Source organism: Seriola aureovittata, chromosome 11 (assembly GCF_021018895.1).
Source record: "Seriola aureovittata isolate HTS-2021-v1 ecotype China chromosome 11, ASM2101889v1, whole genome shotgun sequence".
Taxonomy (NCBI): domain Eukaryota; kingdom Metazoa; phylum Chordata; class Actinopteri; order Carangiformes; family Carangidae; genus Seriola; species Seriola aureovittata.
Genome location: NC_079374.1, coordinates 8,600,856 through 8,617,255, shown reverse-complemented (window position 1 = coordinate 8,617,255; position 16,400 = coordinate 8,600,856). Strand labels below are relative to the sequence as shown.

The 16,400-nt window shown below is 40.8% G+C and overlaps 1 protein-coding gene across 1 annotated transcript in view; it reads left to right on the top strand.

The window, feature by feature from the left end:
• The window catches only part of clybl (citrate lyase beta like), a 58,925-nt gene that overhangs the window by 27,209 nt on the left and 15,316 nt on the right, over positions 1–16,400 (top strand). The window contains exon 2 of the mRNA XM_056389940.1: positions 4,050–4,263. Coding sequence (XP_056245915.1) covers positions 4,050–4,263 — 214 coding nt within the window. The remainder of the gene's footprint in view (positions 1–4,049; positions 4,264–16,400) is intronic.

Here is a 16,400-nt window from a genome sequence, read left to right as displayed (position 1 = left end):
AACCCCCCCCCGTCCCTCCCCATTTCAGTGCCACTAGGCCTGGGTCTGCTGCTGCCTCGCAGCTAATGAGAACCAGTCCCATCCAGCACCATATAAACCCACTAACACACACTTACCTCTGATCTCAGACCAGTAAATGTTGTCACTGTGGCCAGGTCCCACCACTTTACAGCTGCTAATATAGCCACATAGCCCTGTGTTATCATAACCTTTCATGTAAAAAAAAAAAGAAAGAAAGAAATAAAAAGAGAAGAGAGGAAAAGAAATTGGTAACGTAGGTGCATATGGTTCTTTGTGGACTGTAAAATATATACAACACAAGTGTATATAGTGATCTAATAATGGGAAAATGTCAACCAGATGTGGGATGGTGTAAATAAAAATTTCCAGATTGCATGTAGTATATGGAAGTGATGTGTGTATTTGATGACGATCCCTAGATCCCCACTGGATTGTGATGTTAATGGCTACTTGAACATACAAGCAGCCCCTTTGGGTTTTTATGGGAAAATTAAAATTTTTAATATAGCCACCAGGTCTGCCATTTTATGTATAACTTGTCAAACCCTAATACTAAAACCGGCACCAGATTAATCCAATGAAAAGTAAGTCAATTGAATATAAAAAAAAAAAAAGCTTTGTTATTGTTCTAACAGATTCTAATTTTAAATATGGTGTAAGAATAATGGAAATTACTTGTATGAACCAAACTGCAGCTGAAAATTAGGTACACACTACTTTCCATATTGTTAAAAGTAATCCTTTCTTTCTTTCCTGCCCACACAAAATATTCAATGATTTTCAGGTTTCCTAGCTTTTTGCAACATTGATCATATCATGTAATGATATGCTGCTTTGATGTTAAATGAATAATTTACCGTTATAACTTTTGTAAAATAAGGCTATACATATGAATAAAGGGACAAAAAAAACCATGCAAAATTTAATGTAAAATGTGGATTTAGTACGGAAGGTGTAATATTAGACACATGTATAGTGAAACCAAATCGAATAATCAATTAATTGCTTTGCTGATTAATCATTAAAATGTCATTTCTCATGTAAAAATTCCAAACATTCTCCAGGTTCAGCCTCTTAATTCTGAGAGTCTTATATCAGCGTGAACCGAATACCTTTGTGTTATGAACTGTTGGTCAAACAAAACAAAACATTTGAACGTGTCCCCTTGAATTTGAGGAAACTGTGGGATATTTTTCACTACTTTCTCCTATTTCATTGCCCAAACTAACTGATTAATTGAGAAGATAATCAACAGCTTAGTAATAATGAAATGAGAGTAATGATAATGAAAATAATCGTGAATCGCAGCCCTATTACTATAAGGCCAGACCACCTTTCCTGAATCAAGTCTTAACAGTGGCCATCCATGTAATGACAGAGCCTGCACTCTGATAGCGCTGTTTCTTGTTAGTAGATGATGTTACTAATAATGTCAGTAGAATTTAGAGGCACAGTTTTATTGTGGCTGTCCCGTAGCTTTCTGCTAATTCACACTTGTCTTATATGTAAGGCACCACAATGGAGCGTTACATTCAGGAGACTATATCGTATATCTGTAAGGTCTGCCTCCTGTAGACTGCAGAATCTTTCTAAATGCGGTTTCATATTTATACCCTATTAAAAAGGCTATTAAAAATGAGATGGAAGTAGAAAGGTGGAACTAAGTGAGAGAGATGCTGATTTTGGCCCCCGTTATTGACTCCTGCTTCTTGTGTACTTGTAGCCAACATCAAGGCGGCTTAATTCCCTCTCCCCATTTCAGTTTTTTTTCTCCTTTATAATGGAACCTACTCTTAAATTACAGCCACTATCTTTTTGTACTTCAGTTATATTATGCTTTATTTGCCTTTTAAGTGGGCACTTAGTATGGCTTTTTAACATTTCCCCCTGAGCAGTATGCACAGAATAGACTGATTTCATTTAGATCTCAACAACCCCCCTCTTGGACCCCTACCACTCAGCACTCTCACTTCCGTCCTCTCACCCACTATTTTCCTTTCTAATTTTTACGTTTACTCTTTTTGCATCTCTTTTCCATCAATTTAAACCCTGTAGCTTTTTGTCCCTAAAATGACTGTGAGCCCTAGCTATTTTCACTGGTCCACAGTTTGCATGGTGGTGTGCCATAATCCTCCTCCGACCTCTTCCTTGTTTTCTCCCCAAGCCTTTTGTGAATACTGTCCCCATCTCAAATAGGCTCTGTCTACCTGGAAGCACTAAAATGCTGGAAGCAACCTGAATTGGTTTTAACTGCCTGCTCCATCCGCAACATCCCAGTTTAGATTAGGCCTTATTGGGACTGGAGGGCATGTGGAAGCGTAGTTGACAGGATTAAGTGGCTATTGAAGTGACTTTAGCTCCTTTTTAGAGAGCAAAAGACAAGAAGAGAGAATAATCAGCCCCCTCTTTTAATAGGAGGAATACCCCCCTCTTCTTTTCTCTTCCTGCCAATACGGTCCCTCGAAGGGCTTCTGATTCCCAGCAAGAGTTAGTGGTAGGAAATGCTGTTTCTCACTTTAATTACATATAACTGTATCCTAAACATTTACTATTAATTAGGACCAATTGTTTCAGAAGCCAGATTGATGTAACAAATAATTAAGACATGTGCAATGATTGTGATTATTGGTGTACACAGTTGAGTGGGTGTGTGCCTGCACTGTTTGCGGATGGGAGGGGGGCACACATGCAAACACTGCTGCCTGTTTTGTCATCTTGTGTGTGTGTGAAGCTTACACATGCACATTTGAGTGTGCACGTGGAGGTTGGAGATACGATGATGAGCAAATATTAGTCAGTGCGATATTTCATAGTGTGATAATCCAAGTAAATAACTTTTTTAGGTTGTTAAGGTGGAACAACTTAATGCACATTTTTGCCTTTTCTTTTTGCTTCAGCACATAGTTGTTCAGTCAGTGCTGCTTGGAAATAGAAACGCTTGTAAATACAAAATACCTACTAAAATCAACTTGTTGAATGTTGTTTCCATTGTTGTAAGAAGGGTCATCTGAAGAGCAAACACAGGGCACTACAGAACATTTGAGGAAAGCATTTAAACTAAACACTTTTTAAATGAATAAAAAAATCAAGGTTTCAATATATTTAGTTATGTTACCCTCTTAATAAAATATTCTGGCATTCACTTCTTTTTTTAAGGAATGCATTTGTGTGACTTGAAGCTGTGATTAGCTTATTTACATTTTGAACTAAAATTCAGTAAAACAACTCTGACAATAATGAGTCCTGAAGGCAGAGCTGAATAATTTTATTATTACCATTTTAATCATGTTCAATAAAAGTTACACTGCCGCATTTTGTGATTGACATTTCAAATCATAATTGCATCTTAAAATGTCTGCATCTTTTACACATGTTTATACATTTAGTAATTGTGTGACTAAAAGAGCAGAATTGTTCATAAAGTAGGTTTTCCATCTATAGTATTCATACTAAGAATAAAGGTACATAATTTCACCTTTTTTAAAAAAAAAAAAAAAACTACAACTGTCTTTCCCAAACTTAAATTTTTCCATGACTCAGCTCCAGCCACCGCTGACACCCCTGCTCATTCACTTTCTGTCCTGCCTAGATATTCAGCAGTGTGGCTACATTAGCATATGAGTGGCTCAGTGTTTGGGTGAGTTTGTTCTCACCAAAGAGTGCCAAAGCACAGGTCAGCGTCTCTCATCCACTTCAATGAACAGCTGAAGGGCAAACAGAACTCCCAAAATGAAACGTTTCCAGACTTTCACTCTAATCTGGAGGATGTGGCCTCCTCTTGGATCTTCATGTGTAATAAAAACACTGTAGATATTATTAGAAAACTGCATGCAGCAGCAACCTTTAATTATTCGTTGCCCTTACTATTGATACTGAGTGTACTCATGTGTAATGAATGCACCAAAGACATGTGCATTCATGGTGCCCACTGCCAGGGAGTGTTGTGTATCTTTTTGTGGTGTACACAAACACATGTTTATGTCTGTGTGCCACCCTGTGCTTATGTATGTATATGTTTGTGTTGAAAGGGAGAGCGGTTGGCTCCAGCCCACGGCCTGGCAGTTGTATGCCGAAGCATGGCGTCCTCACCATCACTCTGCAGGCCCCTCGCTGCGCTACATACCCCGCAGGGCGGTTCTCTACTGCCCTGGCAATGATGAGCGAAAATTGAGGAAACTGGCCTCGTTGGATGTCGACTGTGCCGTCTTGGACTGCGAGGATGGTGTAGCCCTCAGCAAAAAGGTACATAAAGACACAGATGCACATGTATAAATTAAATGGAGCTTTGTTTGAACAGGTCGGCAAGGAAGCACGCAAACACACGCCCAGCTGTATGATCCAGAATGATTTTAATTTCATCTCCCTCCTTCAGACAGGTGTTCGGTCTTAATCACTGAAAGGAAAACTACCTAAATGACATGTTTAAAACAAGCACATTTCACCCCATTATAATGGTATAAAGGCAGTGGTTCCCCCCTATCAGAGTCCTTTAAAACAAGGTGACCATGTCCCACTGGGTGAGCAGCGGGAAAGCACCAGATGCAGCAGGTTAAAAGCATTCTCCTCCCGCCCACTCGACCTCCCCATTGGCCCTCATGAACTGCCCATGAAATTGTGATTGGAGAGTGGGATAAAGAAAGGGCCTGGGTAAAAAGTTAACTAACAAAGGTTTTTAAGTCATGATAATAAAGATGATTGATTTGGCTGGAGGCTGTTCCTGTAGTAGACAAAGACAATAAGATGATGCCCTGTGTGACTGACAGGCTAAAACTGTGACCCCGCGATGGAGCTGGTGGATGTCGGAGCCTCTGTCTTTATTACATTTTTAAAGGGGGAAATGCGGAGAGGAATGCAGCACTGAAGCAGCCATTCAGGCTTGAGGAGAATTCAGACGCTGGACTCTTGAGCTCTCAGCATGTGACAGGTTCATGTCTCTGTCTCATTCCAACAAAAGTATCCTGCTTTAATCCACTTATTTCATTCACCAACCCGCTCATTTCACATAAAACGGAAGACATTATTTCCAACTTTGCCTGAATTTGCAAGAAACAACTGTGAATTTTGAAAATGATATAATTCAATTTTCTTTCCTTTTCAGAGGCCTTCTGTCTCTCTCTCTCTCTGTAAGCAATTAGCTGGCAAGTTGTTCCTGTAGAGCATAGTATTAGGCCCTGTATGTGCTATTAAGTATAAAGGGAAAAAATACCATTAGTTACAGGGCAGCACAGGTTCCTTTAACATGCAGAATAATTTCCCTCAGCTGGCTTGCTACCCCTCCTTAAGCTAGTAGCATTCTGAGTAATCCTAATCAAAATATAGATTATATGAAACAGTGCTTTCCTGCCTTATAATGCCATTACTTTCTTCCTCTCTGAGCCAGCTACATCGGTACTACACATAGCATGGCACCAAAACTGATTTCAGCCATTCATTGCCACCATAGAGTCTGACACAGTGTGCAAAAATCCTGTAACCTATTATGTGTTTGCTAGGTCATACTGTGTAATATAAAAATTAGTTATTTACTCAATAACAAAATGCACCTTTCCTACTGGCATCCTTTCTTCACTTCCCACACTCTCAGCTTCTTCCTCCACTGTGGCAATTGGAAATCCATGGGGGTTGTTGTGTAGTTATACCTTCCCTTAAGATGAATTTTTTTTCCTGTTGGATAAACAGTATTTCCGGTGTGTGTTTTAATGTGTGCGTGTGCGTAGGTTGCTAGGAATACCACTAAGACATTTGTTTTGGATACTAATTGTTGTTTTGAAATCCATTTGGCACAATAATTGTTATATTATTAAATATTTTTTTCTTATTTATTACATACACATGGGATATTTACTTGGGATTTGTGACCCCTCTTTAGGCACTAAACTTGAAGGTTTTACTTGAAGGTTGTATTGAGGAAATATTTGTTCGTTTGTTATATAAATAATTGCTGCACCTGATTTATCACTGGTGGGTAAATAGATATCTGAAAATTAATATCTGGCTCATCTCGAGTGGGCACTCAAGTCTGGCACAAAGTTCTTATTAATACAACTGTCAACAAAGGCTGCGTAAGGGCTTATGTTTCTTACTTTATGCACATTACCTCGATCCAAGGCATATTTTTAAGCGACATCACATTATGATATATATTATATTTATCTTCAATTTTGTGAACGTAACTACAGAGATTGTGAATTAGGCTAAAAAAAAATGTGAAAAGAAATGAATAGAGAAATTGTTCTGACGCAACACTTTGAGCTCCTGACTTTGGTTCAGACTTTCGTAACGTCCCTCAATGTTTTGTCAAATACATTACACCTAACCTGCCTTCTATTATATCAGATAAAGATTTGTTCTAGGATCAGCTGAACTGTAAGTATGAATTGTGAATATCACATTTATTATATTAAGCCAAATGAAATAATATTGAATGAGCCAAATGAAGACAGAGAAACGAGTATGTACAGGTAAATTATTCTGATCTGAAGGAGCAATAAACATAAAAGCTTTTTTTTTTTTGACTACCAATTTCCTTGGAGACAAAGGAGGCAGTAAAGAACGGCTGATCAGAGCATGGTTAGTAAATAATTTATTAGGGACAAAGAACAAAAACATTGTTTTAAACAATAAGCATAGTTAAAATGAATATATTTAGAAATATTCTAATTTTATACCAATGAAATTGTGATCCTATACAAAAAGGGGGCAGGCTGAGTGTGTCAAGCATTTTACATTGGTCTTTTAACAAACAAACATCCCAATACAAGTCTGCAGAGCTTATTACACATGACATTAAAAGGAATAAGTTTGGATGTAGAAGTGTTTTGATAAACAATGTCAGCACAGTTCAGCAACAGTAAAATAAATTGGAAAGCAAGTGTCTGATATAAAATGGAAAACAATTTCTGGAATAATACAGAACACTGACACCAAAATTAGCTTCCTTTTATAATGTGCTCATTATGTGGTTTAAAAGTCAGCTCAGAGTTGTATATGGATATGAAATTACCTGTATTGGGATCGGAGATTTTGGTCATATTGCAGAGCCCTACTATAGATCATAGTATCATCTGCATATAATTGAACATGATAATCAGAGAAAAAAATCATGGCAGATTGTTAATAAAAACAGAAGTGGTCCTAAAGTAGAACCTTGAGGCACACATTTCTGCTCAGTCACCCATGTACAACAACATTTGCATTGCTTTTTATTATGAAGATAAAAATCAAACCACAGCAATACATGTTGTAAGAGGCAAACAGCATAGTGCTTACCTAAAAGGAGATATTAATTCACATGGCCAAAAGCTTTAGTGTGATCAATGACTATAGCTCCTGTGAGATCACCACTGTCATCATCATTAGTCAATTTTAAGAGAGTGGTAGTTGTGGAAAACTTAGATTTTACTTTATAGTGTCTTGCACTGACAATTTCTACAGTGTATACAGTAGCTGTGATTATATTCACCATGACAACCGCACAGTCGGCACTGTGTGTTTGCCAAGAGATGCCAGACCTCAACAATGGAGTCTTAATGCATGTGTGGTGCTTTTCTAGGGAGAGAGAATGGGAGCAAAGCAGAGACTGAGCTTGCTAAATGCCATCCTCAACCACTGTTGTGGGGAAGGCAACAATAGGTTAGGTGAAACGCGAGGTTAGTTACTGGGTATGCATGGGTGGGCCTTAAATAGGGCCACTGCCCAAAACCACCCTCCTGTTATGTGTTCATTAATGTATTCTTTTCATTATCTTTCACCTTCACCTTAAAACAGGGAAGGATATTCATGACAAAAAGGTACGCGATGAAGGTCAATCCACCCCCTCCTCTTGAAAACTGAAATCCAGGAGTGCCTGCTTTAATTGCCTGCCGCTTTGACTCCAAAATGTCCACGCTCCATCTTGGCAGTAATGCTAGCTGCTTAAGAGACAGGGAGATGAGAAAAGGAGTAAAGGGTAGAAGCCTCCCAGAGCTTGCTAACTGTCACCATGGACCCAGAGGGGAGAGAATGAGGAGGAGAGAGGGGAGGGAAGGCAAGGCTGACTGCTCTAACACTCTTACACATATCATCATATCTGTATGATCAGTGGGGTGGAGGAAGAGGGAGGGCAGGTTGAAACCCCGGAGCGGAACTGACGGCTACACCTGTCCTCTCTCCTCCTCTCTCCCTTGCCGTCTTGTTCTTTCATTGTCCCTCTCTCGTGCTCGTCTCCCCTCTCCAGGGTCCTCGGGGTTAAGATTGTTTATCTCTCTCTCTCTCGTGTTCTCTCACTGCCTCTTAGTGCCCTATGGTCCAATATTCCTCCTGGTGTTTCTGTCTCTCCCTCTCTTTTCCCCACATGGGTCCCTCCATCCTCCCTGACTCCCCCCTGCCTCCCTGCCGTAGAGATTCTCTCCTAATCCCTGGAAGTTTGGAACTAATGAACTAACTGCTGAGCCACTGCCACGGAGCTTGGTCCCAAACTATACTGTACTTCACACTCGATTTCCTCTCCAGATGGCATGGTGGCGCGGCCGACACGACGGGGAGCACCTCTTGCACACCAGCACGCGCCTGCAAATGCACACAAGCACACAAGACATGCAGAACACAAACTTGCGCACACACACACACTTAAGTGTGCACATGTAGACACATATAGACAAACATACACACACACTACTCTCACACACACACAAACACACACAGAAGCATGCAAGCACATACACAACTTGTTACGGTTGACAGCAAACTGTACATCACTCAAGTATGACAAACCAGTGTCCCGAGTTTTTACATTAAAGGAACCAGGGCAATTTTGGTAGAGCTTAAAATAAGTGAATTAATGATTTGTTCTTTTGAAAGTATAAGGTATCCTCTCTAAAATAACCTCTGTTGATACTGATCCACACCCTCAGTAGCTTTTATTGGGCCCATGTGGAAACGAGACATCAGTCACTCCTGGATTTATTTATATGTACATGGGTGTGATCAAAATTACATAAATAATAGGATTTATTTGTAGATATTCCACTCGCATTTCATAAACTATTCATAAACAGTCGTACCTGCAATGATAAGTATACTGCGTGTCACATAAGCTACTGAATGTATTAAATTACTAATTACAAAAGTACCAATAATTATCCACATTTAACATCTTGCATTTAATCGAATACAGTAACACAAACTTAATCCTGAAAATGAACAGAAATCTGAATCAACACCCTCCTGTCAGAATCTAGATGAACCTTACAACCTAATAACAGCACTGTTTCTTATACGTATACTGCACTGAGGTGAATTATAAGATACATGTAGCATCTCCTGCAGTCCAACGGTAACTGTAACTTCTTATACAAGAAAAGCTGATGATGCGCCAAAATCACATCTGGCTTATTGAGCTAATGATTTCACATTTAACTATCATTAGAATATTTCTAATTCTTTTATTTAAAGGGCATCCCGAGGGTTTTTACTCTTGATAGTTTCTTACACTGATAATTTTTCTTATTTTCTTATTTCACTCTCTCTTTCTCGCTCCGTCTCTTTTTTCCCCTCCCTCCCTCAGTAACACTATCAACCACTGGTCCGGAGGTAAACTCTTCTGGTTGTAGTGAGAGCAGCTGAGGGAAGAGTAGAGGCCACATCATAGGGTGGGCGACATTATTACAGTCTATTACCTTTTTATGTGGATGTCGCACAGTCAATGTATGAGCAATGGTCTATGCATGAACTGTGTCTGACACCAGAGATTTTCAACTTAACATAAATTATGCAGCCAACTGTCAACTGATACATGACCTCAGTTCAGTGCTCACTGTGTTATTCCAGAGGACACTGAAAGATCTGCTCTCTGTTTAAGTGGATTCAAATGACTAAACTCTTGACAGAATGAACTCCTGGGAAATAATGTTAGCCACTTGAATTATGAATACTGAACATTTGTATTTAGTGTGTGTCAGTGTGTGTGTGCGTGTTTGTATTTACATCCCTGTATATACATGTGGGTGGGTGGGTGGGTGGGTGGGTGGGTGCGTGCGTGGGTGGGTGGGTGGGTGGGTGCGTGCGTGCGTGCGTGCGTGCACATGTACTTTTGTGCTCAACCTCAGAGGACCCAGGAGACCTGAGAGAAACTCCCAGTCAGGCTGCCAAGACTCACAAACGGGATGTGAGCTGCTCAGCCAGAAAATAGACCCCGTTCCAGCCATATGAGAAAGACCTTCCATTCCAAACTCTACTGTCTGTCACAGTGCGTGTGTGTGCATGTGTGTGTTAAAGCAAGACTATATAACTTTTGCTGAGCAGTGGCAACAGCGGCCTCTGCAGCCACAAGTGGTAATTATAGGACCCGGCGCCGTTTGGCTCCGAGTTCGAGCGATGAAGCTCATGCACTGAAAACAAAAGCCTATTGATCGCCCTTACAACAATTGCAGAAACAACACCTCGGTACAAACCAGCAATCATGTTGTCCACTCATGTCAAGTCAGTATTTAGCTAATCTGACTGAAAACATCATAAACCCACAGCAGTTGTGTGCGAAAATGTAGATGCTGTGCCTCTGCCATGATGTCTGTACTGAGAATACCGCGACAGTTTCTTTTTATAGCTAGCTGAAGACCCATAGTTGAGTTGGTGGTGTGTGACATGGTGCAGACTTCTCGTGGGAGATCGTACCCGCTCACCCCAAGTTACAGAGTGCAAGAACAGGCGTTCGGGGCGTTGAGTGGGAATGTTACAAGTTAGTGTAGCATCCAAATGATTTTCAAGCTGTTATTTTAACATAAAATAGTTGCATAATGTTGCTTCAAGTGTCATGTGTCAGGCATCATTTGGAGTCCTTTGGGAGGGTACCAGAGGCGAACGTGAGGTCAGGGTGCACAGGAGAGTGATGACAGCGGCTGCGATTATCATTCATTGCTTAGGAAGGGAGAGGTCTTGTCTGGTGTTGGAGCACATAGAGACAGGAGGCATTTAAAGGACTGAAAGTTTAAGAAATAATTTCTCATGTGTGTCTTTTTGTAAATATAAGTCGTAGTTTTTGCAGATTATATTTCAGCTTTCTCAGGTCTTTTGATTGTCTTTTGAAACACACACTCTTGCAGCGGCTCCAGATACCGTGGGCTAGGGGTGAGGATTGAGGCCGAGCGAGGGATCAGAAAGTGCTGAGACATGGAGAACAGAAAGGTCCTCTCTCGCTCTCTCATTATCCTGTTACACACTTGTGTTTTCACTGGCAGAGCCGCCGTCCGCACCGCTCTGAGCTACGTGGGCTGCACAACGCACCCAACACTTGGAGAGTAACCCTAGTAGGAGGAGTGATGATGGAGAAGGCGACGAGGAGAGGAAAACATGAAAGAATGGGAGGAGGAGGAGAGGAATGGAGCAGATGTGGGTGCATGGGGGGGGGGGGGGGCAAAGCTATATCTCTTATTTTGCACAAAATGTATTCAATCTTAATTTTCTGTCTAAATGGCCGAGCATGTTAAGGTAGCGAGACCCCAACTAGCTATCTGAAAACATTTTCAAAATATTTTCTACTCTTGCAACTATTGCAAAACAGAGAGAATAGATACATTAAAGTTGGTTTTAAATCATATCAAAACTTTAAAATAACAAAAACTTAAATACCCTTTTTTTTAGATATTGTATTCCAAGTAAAAAACGTAAATAGAATAATAAAAAATGGCAATAAAATAGGTTTAAAAGGCCTGGTCTTTTTAAAAATAAATTTATACAAAAAAGTACCATATTTAGCATTGATTGCAACATTGTGTGCAGGCCTTCAGCTAAAGTTCTGCTGCGTCCTGTATGATGTAAACTTTGTCATCAGTGGATTTACGCAAGGCGCTGTGCAGACATCCGCGTGCCCGCTACAGCTACAGCTCCTCCAAGCACTTTTTACACGAGGCCTCAAGACACGTTTGCATATTATTTGTTTATTTAGTTTTCGCACTTTCTTCACCTTATTAGCACCTTGGTCACATGAAGCAATTATGACACCAGGCGGAGTAAATTCGAGGCAACTGGGAAAGAGGAAATCCATCCTCACAAGGATCTGCCAAGATTTATTTTTTTTCCTCACATCGCACAGCTTCAGTTTCATTTGCACTGCCTCAAGAACATTCTGGCAGATTCTTAGGTTACACCAGACTGCGTTCTTTGCACATTTTAAATGGCCGTTTGTGCTTCATTAACATTTTTGCACAATTTGCAAATTTTTGTGAAATTCCAAAAAAAGCTTTTTTTTTTTTTTTCTATTTCGTCTACTTAAACACAATTTTGCTCCTCTATGATGCAGCAGCAGCCTCTGCCATATGGTAGGACTGGGTAATAATTAAACATTACTGTTAATGGACAGTCTGTGGAATTGTATTGCGATGATATGATCATACTGTTTAATCGTTTTATAAAGTTTTATTATCTAATTGTATGATATTCAGCTAACTACATTTAGCTCTTTGTTTTACATATGTAGAGTTTTTCTGATCTAATTTATACAAATGAAATGCAGATGAACATCAGTTTCAACCACTGACCTGCCCATCATCTGCAGATCACCTCTGACTAACACAGGCTTCAAAGCCTAATGATAGTCACTTTCACACCTTAATAATAATCACAATCATCTTAAAAACAAGCACAAATTTAGGAAGCTATTACAGATACTTCAGGGTAAGCGTAGTTAGTCCTGTGTTAGTGAGTCCTAGTTGGTGTTCTTGTGAGCACAAGCGGTGACGGTAAGTTACTGAATGATGAGCCCTACTGCCTCCATTTTCCCCGCAAAATGGATACAAAGCCATGGGAATTTATTCCCTGAAAACATCGCAATGCAGCTTGTGATGAAGTGTAACTAAACAGCTCTAATGAGATCTTTTCATGGCTAATTAAAGTGTAGAAGTAGTGTGTAATAACTAGCTGTTTTTCCAGCTCAGCCTGTCAGTTTTGACCAACTATGACAAGCAGGTTTCAGTGATTTTACAAATTCATCCCTCTCTGTCCTGCTAGTTATATCTTGTTGTCTGCCCTGACAGGATAGCGGATAACGCAGTGTGCTTCCAGCTGACAGTGAATGCCTGAATCTCCTTCTGCTACATCTCAGTTATCAACCTAGCCTGAATTAGTCAGTCATCTCACTCCAGCTTTCTGGAGTGCAGCACGTCACTTGTCAAAACCCATCCACGATAGCTTGAAGCTTGCTACCACACACACACACACATACTGACAAAGGCAGATGAACAAATGCGTACACAGTCACACTTCAGGCAGGCAGCCATTACCTGCAATAGTCTGCTGCTCATTTTAAATGGCATCGCAAGTTGCACAGCAGGGTGCAAAACGCCAGCTCTCAAAAGGTTAAAAAAAAAAAAAAATGGAAAAACAATTATGCTCATTGTGACTTATAATCTCCCACTTTTCTTACACACACACACACACACATATATGTATATACTTTGGGAATGAAAGATACAGCACGCCACTGTTTGAAGGCTCTATGTCAGTGATAAAAGGTGTGATGTACATACAAGTTGTTTTTGAGAGTCCTGACACACAGCTGTCAGCAGATTTTTCAAAAGACACTGATTTGTTAATCTTAAAATTATCTTTATTTATGCCCCATGTCTTTATTGCTGTTTCCTAGGCTAGTAATATTATATGCACAATTTATTTTACAAGAAAAATGTATCTAGCCCCTCTTATGCTCTTTCTCAAATGTGTCATGTCATGCACCCCTTTTTTAGTATGTACAGTAACTACCACTGCACTGAGATCTAATTCAAATTGAATGAAGGGACAGAGAGTGTGAGTCTACACCCACAGTCTGTCCAGAGGCGATGTTTGACGTTGCTTGTTTAAAGCGGCATGACGGCAGAGCTGGACATCCATGATCTGATGCTGGAGAGGAAGGTGGTCCCGCTGTGGCCTGTACACACATCAGTTTGGATGCTCCAGTCTGATGTGGTGTCTACAAGGCAGCAGCCATGCTGGGTCACGTATACACAGCACTCGGTAGGATCCTGAGCGTCAAGTCTCAGGCTGTGTGTTAAGGAGCTGCCCTCGCTCTCCTGGAAGGTCAGCCTTGCTGCACTTGAAAAGCCTCATGTGTGCATATATGCGTTCGACGGCCCTGCCTGCCTGGCCGACTGCTCGTCCGCCCGCCTGCCCATGTGTCAGCTTCTAATGATGAGGATGATGGAGGGAATCAAAGAGGAGATGGAGCTGACGTTAGGGCGAGCTCTCCATGGGACACCAGGTGATTGGGGAGGGAGCTTTGAAGCAACTTGTTGGATGGCTGTCCATTAATGTAAAATATCTCCTTTTCAAAGGGCTTTATTCAAGCTCGGAGTAGCGGAGCCCATAGGGGTCAAGGTGTCTGGCAGAATAATCTCTCTCTCTCACTTTAGAGAGAGAAGCAGAGATAAAAGAAAGGATAGTGCACAGTGACCTGGCCATCTCCTTAGCCATTCCTGGTGTCATGTTTTCAGAAATGCCGTCGCAAAAGGAGAAAAGTGCAGCAGACAATCCTTGCAGTGAGCGCTCTCTGGTTACATTAAAAGAATTTTATACATGCAGGCTGCCTGTATGTCAGGCTGAGGTTGGAGCCCGAGACTCAGCCCTCTCCCGTCTATTTGATCTGCAAATGTTATAAACCATGCTTTTTGATCACTTGGATCACTATTTATTTAGTTTGGTCAGGGATCAGTGTGACTCCTGGCACATGGAGCAGCCAGCGGTTCTCACATATCAATTTTCTCCAGTAACCGTGAACTGCGGAGGGGACGGGCAGAATTTTATCCACCAAGTAGCAGGTTTATGAATAGTGAATTATGGCTGCGTAAATCGCTCCATCCGTTTTAAGTTACCACGATTACAGTTACGGGTCTATCTGGGCTTATGAGAGCGACAGTAAGAGAGGTTATAGCAAAACTTGAGTAAGAGTCAAAGATCACAGTGCACTCATCATATGGTGTGACAATCCCTCATGTCTCATTCAATGAGGGAACAGGGAGACACAGATGACACGCAGCAGTCCAGCCCGCTCATGACCCCTATTAAATCCGAGCAAATCTTTGATATGTACTTTGATACCATATTTTATTGATACTGAAGGGGTGTTCATAATATCAAGTACAGTTCTGCATTCCAGGAGATCAGAGCAGGGGCTGTTTTGTCTCAGAAGCCGTCCCGTGACCCTTGAGGGGTCCCCGTAAGATCTAATACAACTGAACCTAGGTCGACTCTAGTCCACTATAGTTTTTACAAGAGATTGTGATCTATGGGCTCTCCATGTTATATCTGTCTACAGTTTCTCTCTCATGCGCACACACATGACCCCAGTGATCAGTCTACTAGCGATCACTTAGTTTGGACCCACTCAGATGTTGTTAGGCAACAAATGCGGTGCTTTCGACAGGTCCCGTCGAGCATGGCGCTCCATCACACGACATGGTGCCACATTTGCCACCATCCACTGGTGCAGTATTTTTTATTATCCACATTTCATCGTCACTTCATCGCATTTCAAAAACCTTTCTGGTGCACACAGTGACCGGTATCAGTTTAAGAGTATTTTTCTTTTTAAGAGGATTCTTTAGTAACATAAATGGGATCAGGAGCAAAATCTGAGCATCTCCAAACACACATACAAGCACTCAAAGGCTCCAGCCTCTGATCTGACCTGACAACTCCTAAGCTACCATTTCCTCATGCTGCTTAACTCGGACCACATTTCTTCCCGAGCCTCTCTCCTCTCACTCACTACTACTCTTCCCATTCCATCCCTCTTTCTCTCCATTCCTGCTGCCCAGCATCTGGTTTGAATAAAGCTGCGTGTGCTACTGTGTTACTGATAGAAGTTGGGACTGTAGGCTTCTCTTTGATTTTTTTTTTTTCTTCATCCTCCTCATCTCTCTTCCCTCCCAGCTCATACAATGCATTCGTTGAGAGAACAAAGTTGAGTGTACATCCTCTGTTTTGTTGATTTGTGGCATACTGTGTATAGATGAACCGCAGTCAAGGGAAAGTGTGCTGACTTATTTTGTGCCTTTTTAATATGTTAATGTTTCGTCTTGATGCAATTTATTCCAGATTGGTGTATGCTTTGTCAATTTCCCACCTTGATTACATATATTTTGTGTCTGTAATGCTGTATTTATTTTTATGATCATGCTTAATGGCCAATATCTTACATAAAGGGACACTTTCTTGAAGGAAATTGCATTCTTTGCAAATTTTTCAATTATTTCTTCAGTGAATGTTAGTGGTTTGAATTCATGCATTTAAAAAAAAAAAATACACGCACACATAGCGCAACCTCTCATGATAGTTTTTTGTCCTTATCAATCATTTTATGTTTATTCCTGCTTCAGTAGTCACATGGTACACTGACAGTAACCACACTTGCT